This window comes from Cetorhinus maximus, chromosome 16, assembly GCF_964194155.1.
Source record: "Cetorhinus maximus chromosome 16, sCetMax3.hap1.1, whole genome shotgun sequence".
Classification (NCBI taxonomy): domain Eukaryota; kingdom Metazoa; phylum Chordata; class Chondrichthyes; order Lamniformes; family Cetorhinidae; genus Cetorhinus; species Cetorhinus maximus.
The window spans coordinates 72,422,676-72,436,481 of NC_135894.1; the positions used below are offsets into that span (position 1 = coordinate 72,422,676).

Here is a 13,806-nt window from a genome sequence, read left to right on the forward strand (position 1 = left end):
TGTGGCTCGCTCTTAACTGGCTTAGTGAACCACTCAGTTCAAGGGTAATTAGGGATGGGCAATAAATCCCTTGCCAGCACCGCCCACAACCCAAGAAAGAATAAAGAAAATTGCACCACATTTTAGGAAAGATGCAAAGGTCTTGGAAAGTACAGAGGAGGTTTACCAGGATGGTGCCAGGATTTCAATAATGCAGTGAGATTGGAGAAACTCGGATTGTTATCCTTACAGCAGAGAAGCTTAAGGGGAGACCTAATAAATGTATTCAAACTAATGAAGGGTTTGATAGAGCAAGTAAAGAGACACTGTTTCCTCTGGCAAGTGAGTCAGCAACCAGAGGTCATAAATTTAAAATAAGTGGCAAAAGAACTGGAGGGAAAGGGAGAAGAACTTCTTTGCACAGAGGGTTAAAATCTGGAATGCGCTACATTAAAAGGATACAGGAGCCAGACTCCATAGGAATTTTTTTCTAAAAAGTCAATTGGACGTGTACCTGAGGACTAAATTGCAGGGTTAACGCTTAAAGACAGGGGTGTGGAACTAAGCTGTACGAGTCTTTCAAAGATTCACTACAGGCACGATTGCCAAATGACATCTTGTGCTGTGAGATGCTAAGATTCTACAACATTAAAAGCATCATTTCAAGTTGAAAATATCACTGAGAAAAGTTAATGGAATTCTGAGTTTTATCAAAAGAGGCACAGAATATAAAAGCCAAGGAAATTATGAGCCTTTATACAGTCTTAAGGCCCGAGTGCCGTGTGCAGCATTGGGCTCCACACTACAGGGACGAAATTGAGCCTTTAAGGAAGGTACAATGTAGATTCCTGAGGTTGAGAAAATACTTCCCACATCTGGGTGTTTTCCAGATTCTGATACTTGGTCTTCCACAGTGCACACTGCTACCCCACTCACCAACCTGTGTTGATTGCTGCTCCCACACTTGCATGCCTGTGGTAACCCAATCTTCTGACACTGCCTTCCTGGCATGTTGCAGTGCCAGCTCTCATCCCCACTATCAATCCATTTTCACTTCAGCTGATATTATTTGTTGGAACTTTATGAATTACGGAGGGTGTGGCCCTCAGTGCTGTCACTGGCCAACAGAATTTATCAGAGCAACACTAGCACTGAGAGCAACTAGTAAAATGCAAGCTAGTAACATCAGCTGAAGAAAAAGGCTTGGTAAATTTGAATCTTGCATTTGTAAAATTGTCAATGTTCCCAGCACCCTCACTTCTCTCAGGTTTTGTAACGCAGGAACTTAGAAAATTGCCTTTTAACCTCTGGATTTGAATCTAACCCTAACTGGCGGAATAAAATTCTCAGTCTGCTGGCTGCAAATGACTCAAGTTAAATGAGTTCAGAAAATGTCAACCCAGTTTTCGTGCTTTGGGCCCGCAACATTAAACTTTCCTAATTTTCAGACCACATCTCACCCGGGGAGGGAGGGAGGGAGGGAGGGAGGGAGGGGGGAGGGGGGGGCGCAACAAGAATGGTGTTCCATTGCCCACCTATCTAATGGAAATGCCACTTGGTGTTGTAGGGGGTGCTCTCCAGAGATTTAGCAAAAACACATTGTTGGCACTTGTAGTAAGCTTGATTCTGCAGTTGGCAGTGCTACACCTGACCCAGGAGTGTTTGATGCCAACGGTGGTCTCCAAAATGGGAAAATGCTCCAATCACCAATACTAACATGCTCCTTCCTGGTTAGCACCTTAATTCACTATCTGTAGACTACAGTGGTAGGTTTTTACTGAAATAAACAAAACGTGGCTATTTAAATAACATGGCAAATCACGAGAAAAAAGGGAGTGGGTTTTGTAGATTCTTGTAATTATAATTTACAATACTATCCCTGCATTTTGACAGCAAAGTGCACAGCCTATTTGTGTCACACTAACAATTCCCCAGATCCAGCACTTGGACATGATGCTAAGACACCCTTTGTGGTTGCCAGGTTACAGAACATGCTACCGCTTTAAAAAGAGGCTTGTGTGTTCTGTTTTTAGATGGTGTAAATTCTAGCAGGCCTCAATAATCTTACCGTGGTGGCAGTGACAGAATGATTTACAACATTTGTGATGTACAATGTTTCTGTGTCTGCAAGGCTTTAAACATGAAAACAATAGGGGAAAATAATTCTTCCATCCAACTTCTCATCTTCCTGGCACACAAATACACCAGATGGTACCACCCTGTTTCCATTTATGGTAAACATTCTGATAATTTTTTAATTGTAAGTTTACAGCAGTAAACAACCACTCCCTCCATTCTAAGCATTCCAAAGGTGAACGGTGTCAATTTGTCTACTGGAGTTCAGCTCAAACCTCGCTGTAAACTCACAGTGGTGACCAAAACAGTTCTTACCACAATGTCCATTTCTGAGATTAGCTTTCACATTTTGTTTTAATGTTTTTTTTAAACATCACTCATACCTTAGGAGAGTGATCTTTTTATATAAAATTTGGTTTCATTAAAGTGTTGAATGCCTTCACGTAACTGGGACTCTGTGCCACTGATTGATAAACATTCGGGCAAAACCCAATTTGGTGACTTAATTTCACTGATGTTTCCAAAAAATAGAGATTAAATTCCAGAGAACGAATGCAAGAAAGGAGAGCATAAATGAGAAAGCAGCAAGCAACGGTAAGAGAAAGAAAATAACAACCATGCAAAAAGCATTGGGATTATTTCCCAATGACTGATTCAAGAATAGTACTGGCACAAGTGTTGAGCAGATTGTCACAGATATTTCTGGTTCAAAGTGACAGTGTGTGGCACAAAATAACAAAGTCAAAACAAAATCTTGAAATGGGGAATTCCATCAATTTTAACAATTACTCATTCGTCCAATACATCTTTAATTCATCTGGTCCTGCTGACCTCAATGTGCTGGATGCCGGTAAAATGATTATCTCAGTATTGTATCAGTCAAAACTGTCCTAGTGCAATGCAATGATTGGAACAGTACATTCAAACATCACCACAATGACCTCAACCAACACGGATCCAAAAAAAAAGAATGCATTTTGGTTTTTTTGCCATATGGGGGTGTAGTATATCTGCAGATTGTTAGCTATTGAAACATTGTGTTGTCTATTGGACGTTAGCAAACCCTCTGTAACATAATGCACTTAAAAACAAGATGTATTGGACAAATTTTGTACTCAATTATTTAAAAGCATCAGAAAATGATGAAAACACAAAACAGATGTGTCAATATGAGAAACAAATCTAGATTAACATTTCAGGCTTCCACTCTTGGTCAAAACTCAATTTAAATGACACATTAGCCTATCTTTTCCCTTTACTCATGCTGAATAACTTGCTATGCATTCCCATTATTTTCATCTCTAGCATTTTTTTAAAAAACTTTCTTTATTTGAGTTTTACAACTACCTTTGTTCACAAATACAATTGTTTTGACAATATTAAATCAGTCCTCCTACTACAGGATGAATTAAATTACCACTGAAGAGTAAACACCTGATATAATTATACTTCAGAATATCAAACACGCACTTAACTAGAACTGCACTGCATTTGAACTTAAAAGCAACCATGAACATCATGTTCAGCCAACCTCTTGTGAACACTTTGATGCTGACCCTTTTCCAAGTCAGATGAATTCAAAAGGGATTAAGGAAGTCCACCACAGGTTTAAACCGCACATTAATTCCCGCCCAGATAGCTACAACAGGAAAATGCAGAAAGAGAACAATGTTTCCTTTTTCTCTTTGAGCTTTTAAATCAAGGATGTTATCCAAAAAGTTTCCCTGCTCTCGACATCCTGTCTGTGCAATTTATACTTAGTGACAGCAATGTCATTAATAATTTAACGCTAACCAACGCCCGCTTTCCTCGTGGATCAAAAAAAATAAATCAAATACAGGTTAAAAGAAATGCGTTTCAAACTGAACTTTCCAAGGTTAAAAAGAGCCGGAAATTTTATTAGGAAAAGTTCAAATACAGAAGAACACCACTCGACCATTTCACATGTCATGTTTTACCGCGATGTTTTATTTTATCCATTACTCGTAAAAGAAAAAGCCTAATCATTCTGCCTGGATTTATAATATAACCGAAGCGGCGCTTCCAGACTGTGTACAGGAACGGATTTAGTGTAATGCGAGAATGTCGTTGACCTGTCCCAATCAACAGGGCGCGGCAACGCGGAGTCACTGGGCAGGGATTCCACAGGCAAAATTCAACTTCTCCTTTAGCAAGTGATTCATGTCACATTGAGTAAAGGCGAAAGTTGGACTCCGGGGCAACATGTCAAGAGTTCGATGTAGACCCACCATTAAGTTGCCATGTCCTTGCATAAGAGTTGCACAAAAAATTGAAACGAACAACCTACGTGCCAGTTGCCAAAGAATCAGCAATATGAAAAGGGACATTCGTATTATTAATGGAAAGTTGACGCGGGGATATGACTTTGGTCATTCTCTGCACAAAGAACACTATCTATCAGAATACCATCCTTCCACCGATTTACCCATCAAATTTTTTTTTAAATCCTTAATTATTTCCCAATGGGTCATAACTTTTTTTTTGTCTAATCCAAACTTATTGAAAGGATATTCGATCTGCGGGTTTTGCAGGTGTCATACCTGCAGGACCAGATGAACAAGTTTCCCCCCCCCCACCCCCAACAAACTCCCCGCCTTTTCCTTGAGCCGAGCTCCAAACAAATCTGGTGCGTGTCGGAGCGAGGAGTCGTGTTTTTAAGGACAAAATGTAACCATCAAAATAACATCGTAGCATTACAGGCACACATACAACAGAGAGAGAGAAAAAAAAATACAAATGTATTGGCCATAGATACAAACAGGATTAACAAACTGGTTCTTTTTTTTTTAAATTAAAAAAAGATGGTTTAAGAATGGGGAATGAACTTATTTAACTTCTTTTCGATTTTGCACGTTACCTTGGTCGACACCAGAGACAATTCAGAATAAACTCAACAAAAAAAAGTTGCAGAATATTTCCCCCAAGTCTCGACACTTCAGGGTTGCATGAAAAGGAAAAAAAATAGACAACAGCCGCCAGTTAAATCGCTCTCACCTGGCATCCCTAACCCCAGAAGAAGGATCAAAACCGGGTGCAAGATTCCAGTGCCAGACGCTCCCATTTTCCCGTCTGTTGACAGTATTTCTTCCTCACTCGCTGCGGATCACTTAAACGACTCGATAAACTGGATTGAGGGAGAGAGGGATGGGGGGGGGGGGGAAGTGGGATGGGTATGGGGGGGGGGGAAACTTTTTTTTTCTCTCTCCTCCCTGGAAGTTTCTTGCCCACTTTCCTCGCGAGCGTATGTCCCGTTTAGCTGTCAGTGAGATCGGGCCGCCTCTGAGTGTGTGTATGTGTAATGTGGTGGTGTTGGTAGCGGTAGCCGGGCGCTGTCACTGTGACAGAGCTGTGGATGTGGTTGGGAATCGGGCGGCCAGGCTCCTGGAGCAGGTGAATGTCTCAGCCCCCAACTGCGAGAGCAGCGCGTGCGCACTCACCAGCAGCGCAATGCCTTCTGGAACTTGGAGTTCCCAGATCTCTTCCCCCCCTCCCACTCCATCTCTCTTTCTCCACAACATTTAGATCAGGTTCAAAGGGAAAATACTGCTGGAAACCTGAAATACAAACAGAGAGAAAAAAAAAAAATTGCTGGAGCAGGTCAGGCCTGTTGAGTGTTTCCAGCACTTTCTGTTGATATTTATACAGGATTAGTTGTCCCAACCTTTATTTCACTGAGACCTTCAGGATTTTTTTTCCATATTCCCTAACTCTGATTTTAGCAGAAAAGTTGCTTCGTTTTATATTCATCCCTACGTTGGGAATCTCGGTTCTGCACAACAACACCTCATATTTAAAATTCTCAGGTCGACGTTCAAACTATCCTTATCTATAACCTGCTTCAAGACTGACTCTCCCGCCAGTTGGAATAGTTTCTCCCTATTCCCTCCAAGAATTCTGCATTCCTCCAACTCTGGTCCAGTTTGCATCCCCACCCTGGCTCCCTCTATCTCATTATGGGGAGTATTCCAATGATGAAGACATCGAGGAGCTAAGCTCTGGAATTTCCTCCCTAAACTTCTCTGCCTCCTCATCCTTTTAGACACTCCCTAAAACCCACCTCTTCAGCCAAGCTTTTAATCACTTGTCCCAATATTGCATTCCTTGGCTTAGTGTCAATTTTTGTTTGATTACCTTTCTGTGAAAAGGTTTGTTACATTTATTTATGTTTTAAAAGTACTATATAAATACAAGGTGTTTTGTTTTTTTTTCTAGAAAATATAGACTAAGCAGGGTCCAAGCACAAATGCTACATTATTTACAAATTTGTTTTAAAAGGTTTTGAATATTAACTGTAAAATTGGGAGAAGAATGGAATATTAAGGAAACTGGATATAAATCCAACTTTGACAAATCAATCATGGTGAAAACTTTGTGGCCTTCAGAAACCTTAAAATAAACTACTCAGAATCAAGCAACATATCCAGAAAAGATACATAATTTAAAAATAGCTTGGTTCATTTCTACTCAAGTGACACACAGAAAGCAAACATAGGCCAGGATTTTTCCCATGGCAGGCGGGCAGGGCGGGAGCCGGGTGTGGAGCCAATCGCCGCCCGCGATCGGCTCCACGCCATCATTTTACACAGGCGGGCCAATTAAGGCCCGCCCAGCGTAACGCACAGCCGGTAGCACTCAGCGCTACCTGTGCAGGCAGGGGGAGGAGGGACAGTCGGGTCCTGCACCCTCTCTCGCATGCGTGTGAAAGAACGCAGCAATCTCTCTGAGGCACGGAGCTGCCTCAGGGGGATTGAATGGATAATAAAACAGTTTAATAAATTATGTAAAAATTTATTTTGCAGTGTCGTTTGAGTTGGGATATGTTTGTATAGGTGGGAAAATTTATTTATTTAATTTATAAAAGCTTTAGGAAACCCCATCTTGCCCATGGATGAGGTTTCCTGAAAAACGCGAAGGCCACTTGGGCTTTTCGCCTGCCTGCCAATCTTAAGGTCAGCGTTCTTAACTACTTTAATTAATTTCTTAATGGCCTTAATAGGCTGTTGACATTTCAGCGGGCGCACAGCTGATTCCGGCACACGCCCGCCGAACGAAATATCGCGATGGCGCGCAATGATCTCGGGATGCACGCCTAATGTCATTGTGTGTCATTTTACATGTCGGCACATCGGGCACGCTAACCGGAAAATTCAGCCTATAAATTTTAATTTGTGAATTTTAATGGCACAAACTAAAAAATCTGATAAGTCTTTTTATGTGGGGAAGATGGTCAAACATGGGTGCAGAAAGGGATGGGCCAAATCTGCCCATAGAAACATATTTACCAGATCTAGAATATTTTGTATTACTAGTACTTAGTTAATAATTTTTGTTCTTCTCCATTCGTTTAGGAAATCCTTACTCTACGTTGTATTATTTTGAAGGCTCTGCTAAAAAATCATTGGCACCTGTTGATTTGAGAGAAATCCAAACATGCAAATCCAGAGCAAAAATGGTATTGGGGTTATTCTAATGTTTACTATGTTGCACATCTTCTAAACTGCAATAATATGATCACCCCCAATTATGAAAGTTGATTTCCAACAAGAGTCATCATTGAGTCCTTACCTGCACCAAGTTCCATTCACTATCGCTTCTGTGCTCGCTGACCTACATTGGCTCCCAGTCAGGCAACACCTTCATTTCTCATCTGTGTTTTCAAATCCTTCCATATTCTGTAATTTTCTCCACAACCCTCTGAGATGTGTGCATTCATTTAATTCCGGGCTCCTGAGCATCCCCGATTTTAATTGCTCCAACATTAGTTGCCATGTCTTCAGCAGCCTAGGCCCAGGCTCTGGAATATCCTCCCTAAACCTCTCTGCTCTCAACCTCTCTTTCTTTCTTTAAGAGCTCCTTAAAATCTAACTCTATGACCAAGCTTTTGGCCATCTGTCCTAATATTGGCTTCACTGCTTTACTTCACTTTAAAATGCTCCTGTGAAGCACCTTGGATCACTTTATTACATTAAAACACTATGGGCAGAAATTTTCATCCCATGGGCGGGCGCCAACCTGATCGGGAGTAAAATAGTGTGCGATGATGTCGGGCGAGCGTCCCGATGTCATCGCACATTCATCGTGCACTCACCTGATATTGCCCACTGACAATTAAGAGGCCTATTAAGGCCATTAAACTAGCAATTAATCTGAATTTTTCGCTGCCCGTCCAACCTTACGGTTGGCGGGTGAGTGAATCGGCCAGGTGGCCTTTGCATTTTTAATCATCTTGCCCATGGATGAGGTTTCCAACAGTAAATTTTTAAAAATTTTTTAAATTTTGGCATCATTTTTAACATGCCCATCTTCATTTGACTGAGTCACATGTGGGAAAGTTTCCCTTATTTTTCAAATCTTTATTTTTCATTTTAAAATCCTTCAGCTCCCTGAGGCAGCTCTGTGCCTTCAGAGACCTTTCAGAGCAGGCTCCCTCGCGCATGTGCAGACTTCAGTGCTCGCGCTCCTCCATCCCCACCCTGCCACCCTGTCAGCGCTGAGGGTCTCAGCGTGCATTTCACGCTGGCTGGCCATTAATTCGCCAGCCGGCATGAAATCGCGGTCAGAGCCCGATCACAGGCGGCGGTCCACTTCGTGGCTGTTCCCGGACCTGACCGTCGCACCCACCCAACAAAGGGAAAATCCTGCCCTATGTAAATACAAATTGTTGTTGTTGCAGTTGTGTCCAGACATAGGGATGTGTGTTCATGGCATCCAAAAGTTTTAACCCCTCAATCATTAAGGAAATTCTAATCATATTATCCAATTTATTGTGATGAGAATTGTGGTTTATGATTAGAAATAGAATGAGAATACAATACAATTAGAAAGAGTTCCAAGACATCACTGCAGGAGCTCCTCAGGGTCGTGTCCCAGGCCAAGCCATCTTCAGCGGTTTCATCAATGGCTTTTCCTCCATTATATGTTCAGAAGTGGGGATGTTTGCTGATGATTGCACAATGTTCAGCACCATTCACAACTCCATATGCAGCAAGACCTTGACAACAATAAGGTTTGGGCTGATAAGGGGTAAGTAACATTTTCACCAGACAAATGACCATTTAACCATCTCCCTTTGACATTCAATGGCATTACCATCGCTGAATCCTTCTTGGGGGGGGTTACCATTGACCAGAAACTGAACTGAAACAGTGATATAAATACTAAGATAAAAGCAAAAAACTGCGGATGCTAGAAATCTAAAACAAAAATAAAAATACCTGGAAAAACTCAGCAGGTCTGGCAGCATCTGCAGAGAGGAACACAGTTAACGTTTCGAGTCCGTATGACTCTTCAACAGAACTAAGGAAAAATAGAAAAGAGGTGAAATATAAGCTGGTTTAAGGTGGGGGGTGGGACAGGTAGAGCTGGATAGAGGGCCAGTGATAGGTGGAGATAGCCAAAAGATGTCATAGACAAAAGAACAAAGAGGTGTTGAAGTTGGTGATATTATCTAAGGAATGTGCTAATAGGTGAAATTGAGGGTGGAAAGCAGGACGAGCAAGGTACAGATAGCCCTAGTGGGGGTGGGGTGGGGGGAAGGGAGGAGAGAGTTCATGATTTAAAGTTGTTGAACTCAATATTCAGTCCGGAAGGCTGTAAAGTGCCTAGTCAGAAGATGAGGTGCTGTTCCTCCAGTTTGCGTTGAGCTTCACTGGAACAATGCAGCAGACCAAGGACGGACATGTGGGCATGAGAGCAGGGTGGAGTGTTGAAATGGCAAGCGACAGGGAAGTCTGGGTCATGCTTACGGACGGACTGAAGGTGTTCTGCAAAGCGGTCACCCAGTCTGCATTTGGTCTCTCCAATGTAGAGGAAACCGCATTGGGAGCAGTGAATGCAGTAGACTAAATTGAGGGAAGTGCAAGTGAAATGCTGCTTCACTTGAAAGGAGTGTTTGGGCCCTTGGACGGTGAGGAGAGGGGAAGTAAAGGGGCAGGTGTTGTACCTTCTGCAGTTGCATGGGAAGGTGCCGTGGGAGGGGGTTGAGGTGTAGGGGGTGATGGAGGAGTGGACCAGGGTGTCCCGGAGGGAACGATCCCCTGTGGAATGCCGCCAGATGTGTTTGGTGGTGGCATCATGCTGGAGTTGGCGGAAATGGCAGAGGATGATCCTTTGAATGCTGAGGCTGGCGGGGTGATAAGTGAGGACAAGGAGGACCCTATCATGGTTCTGGGAGAGAGAGGAAGGTGTGAGGGCGGATACGGGGGAGATGGGCCGGACATGGTTGAGGACCCTGTCAACCACCGTGGGTGGAAAACCTCGATTAAGGAAGAAGGAAGACATGTCAGAGGAACTGTTTTTGAAAGTGGCATCATCAGAACAGATGTGACGGAGGCGAAGGAACTGAGAGAATGGGATGGAGTCCTTACAGGAAGCGGGGTGTGAGGAGCTGTAGTCGAGGTAGCTGTGGGAGTCGGTAGGCTTGTAATGAATATTGGTGGACAGTCTATCACCAGAAATTGAGACAGAGAGGTCAAGGAAGGGAAGTGAAGTGTCAGATATGGACCATGTGAAAATGATGGAGGGGTGGAAATTGGAAGCAAAATTAATAAATTTTTCCAGGTCCAGACGAGAGCATGAAGCAGCACCGAAGCAATCATCGATGTACCGGAGAAAGAGTTGTGGGAGGGGGCCGGAGTAGGACTGGAACAAGGAATGTTCCACATACCCCATAAAGAGACAAGCACAACTGGGGCCCATACGGGTACCCATAGCCACACCTTTTATTTGGAGGAAGTGAGAGGAGTTTAAGGAGAAATTGTTCAGTGAGAGAACAAGTTCAGCCAAACGGAGGAGGGTAGTGGTGGATGGGGATTGTTCGGGCCTCTGTTCTAGGAAGAAGCGGAGAGCCATCAGACCATCCTGGTGGGGGATGGAGGTGATATAAATACTGTGGCTACAACAGCAGGCGAGAGAAATTCTGTGGCAAGTAACTCACCTTCTGACTCCCCAAAGACACAAGTTTGTGATGGAATACTCTCCACTTGCCTGGATGAGTACAGCTCTAACAACACTCAAATATCTCGACACCATCCTGGACAAAGCAACCCGCTTGATTGGCAACCACCACCTTAAATATACATTCCCTCTTCCACTGACACAAGGTGGTGGCAGTGTGTACTATGGATAAGGTGCGCTGCAGCAATTCATCAAGGCTCTTTGACAGCACCTTCCAACCCCATGACCTCTACCACTTAGGAGGGCAAGGGCAACAGATACATGGGAAAACCACCACCTTCAAGTTCCCCTCCAAGCCACACACTGTCCTCATTTGCAACTGTAGCAATTGTTGCGAGATCAAAATCCTGGAACTCCCTTCCCAGCAGCACCATGGATGTACCTACACCACGTGGACTGCAGCAGATTAAGAAGGCAGCCTACCTTCTTAAGGGCAATTAGGTATGGACAACAAGCAATGCTCCCTTCCCATGAAAAAAATAGAAGAAATGCAACATTAAAATATGCATGGACAGTGTAGTGCAGTACATTGCGAATTTGGAAAATTAGAAAATCTAAATGTTAAAACCAAGGGAAAAAATGAGACAGATTGACAGTTCATTTTAACTCTGTATATGTGCTGCACAACTCAGTGCTAAAACATACTGGAAAATTAACATAATATAACTTGTGTTGGTAAAAGGTGGATTTGTACATAGCTACCTCCATGGCTTTTCCAATTGCTGCTCTGAGCATAGGGAACTTTTAAGATTGAGGTCGAAAGAGACAAGTTCTATTTTTAAACAACAGTGTTTTAGACTGACACAGATCTTCATTGCGAGGAAAGCACAGCCCTCATGGAGAGCTTTATGAATAGTTTTACTTCCCCGAGCAATCGGAGACAGGTTGGCAATGGTGCAGTCTGGGAAACAAATCATAGCTTATCATCCGACCACTGACAACACCATCTGTTGGAGTTCAGTGCCTTTCCTTTACTCATTTTTTCCTTCTAGAAGGTACTGAAGTTGCTGAGACACAGATCCTGAGATATTTTTATGAAGATGCTAATTTGCATGCATAGTCAGGTATTGAATGTTGGGATATTTAAAAACAGAAAATGGTGACAATAAAAGGGTCATGGACCTGAAACGTTAACTCTGTTTCTCTCCACAGATGAATCCAGGCCTTTTGAATATTTACAGCATTTTTTGTTTTTAATCTCAGATTACCAGCATCTGCAGTATCTTGCTTTTGTATTAGTGAATGCTGGGAGGCTGTTTTGCCATGTGAAGCAGTGGGGGTATCACAACCTAATTCATCCTGTCTCACCTAATGTCAATTTTCCTGCAGAAATCAGAGTCAGGTATTTTCCTCTCTAATCCAATGGCACTGAGGCCCTACTGCCACTGCTGAGATTAGTTAACACAGCACAAACTAGGCATCTAACCTACTCCTTTACAGGATTGTGTAGCTTACTTAAAAAGCCCAAATTCAATCCTTCCAGCTGCTTTACAGACCAATCCCCTTATATTAACCTCTATGGTTCCTGAATGCATTGTCACCATTCAACCATGCACCATGGCATAGTGATATTGTCACTGGGCTAGTATTCTCGAAGACCCAGGGTAATTCTCTGGGGACCTGGGTTCGAATCCCACCAAGGCAGGTGGTGAAATTTGAATTCAATAAAAATCTGGAATTAAAAGCCTGATGATGACCACGAAACCATTACCAATAGTCGTAAAAACCCATCTGGTTCAATAGTGCCCTTTAGGGAAGGAAATCTGCTGCCCTTACCTGGTCCGGCCTACATGTGACTCCAGACTCACAGCAATGTGGTTGACTCTTAAATGCCCTCTGAACAGGGCAATTAGGTATGGGCATTAAATGCTGGCTTAGCCAGCAACGCTCAAATCCCATGAACAAATAAAAATAACCTTTCCCACTGTTTCCTGGTTGAATTTCTGTAGTGCTGTTTCATTCCGCATACAGCCCTGGTCAAAGTCACCAACTTATATGTCTTGTTATTGTAATCATGTGCCATTCCTTCTTGACCTTCCATTCAGTGACCATATCATTGTTCTCTGGATTGTTTAACCCATAATCCGCTTTGTGAGATAACGCTGATATGGTTCCATTTCTCCCTGCCTCAACACATACCCTGCAATGGCATTTTCTCTTGTGCCTGCATCATACGTCCCATCTGCCACTATGTTTCAGCCTTCGTGCCCTCCCATTCCCCAACAATATCGTGCCACTTGTTGATATTAGTCAAAAACATGCTGCCAGCTTTCATATGTTGGTAACTTGTACCCAACTTTATCCATGAACACTGTATGACTGCTTGCCCACCATCAAGCCATGGATGAGCCTTAAAGGCAACAAAATAGTTGCACAGTAGTGTGACCTATAGAGTTTCCTATGAAATGAAAGCTGGAATATAGCACTGCTTTCCTGCTTGATGACATATAAGAGAACCAATATTTCCAGTTTCAGTATTTATTGCTCACAAACGAAACTGAATGAAGTAATTACTTATAGAACATTCTGATTCAGCAAAAAAGGTATACTGAAGAAATTACTATTAATTTGAAAGTCCAGACTGAGAGAATTATTTGATAAAATAGTGTAATCTTTGTCAGAAAGACCTTTACTGGCAGATTGGGAATGGCAGGTAATTGGACTGAAATATTGCAGCAAAGCCATCTAACAGCAGACCCGTGTATATCACACAGCTGTTGAATCACTAGTAGAGGATCTCTGTCTGCATGTTGCTAAATCCCCACCCACTCACAG

The 13,806-nt window shown here is 42.7% G+C and overlaps 1 protein-coding gene across 1 annotated transcript in view; it reads right to left on the reverse strand.

Annotated features, from left to right (window-relative positions):
• alcama (activated leukocyte cell adhesion molecule a) overlaps positions 1-5,361 on the reverse strand; it is a 248,297-nt gene extending 242,936 nt beyond the window's left edge. Inside the window, exon 1 of the mRNA XM_078560049.1 lies at positions 5,071-5,361. Coding sequence (XP_078416175.1) covers positions 5,071-5,137 — 67 coding nt within the window. The 5' untranslated portion in view covers positions 5,138-5,361. The remainder of the gene's footprint in view (positions 1-5,070) is intronic.
• Positions 5,362-13,806: the final 8,445 nt, after the last annotated feature.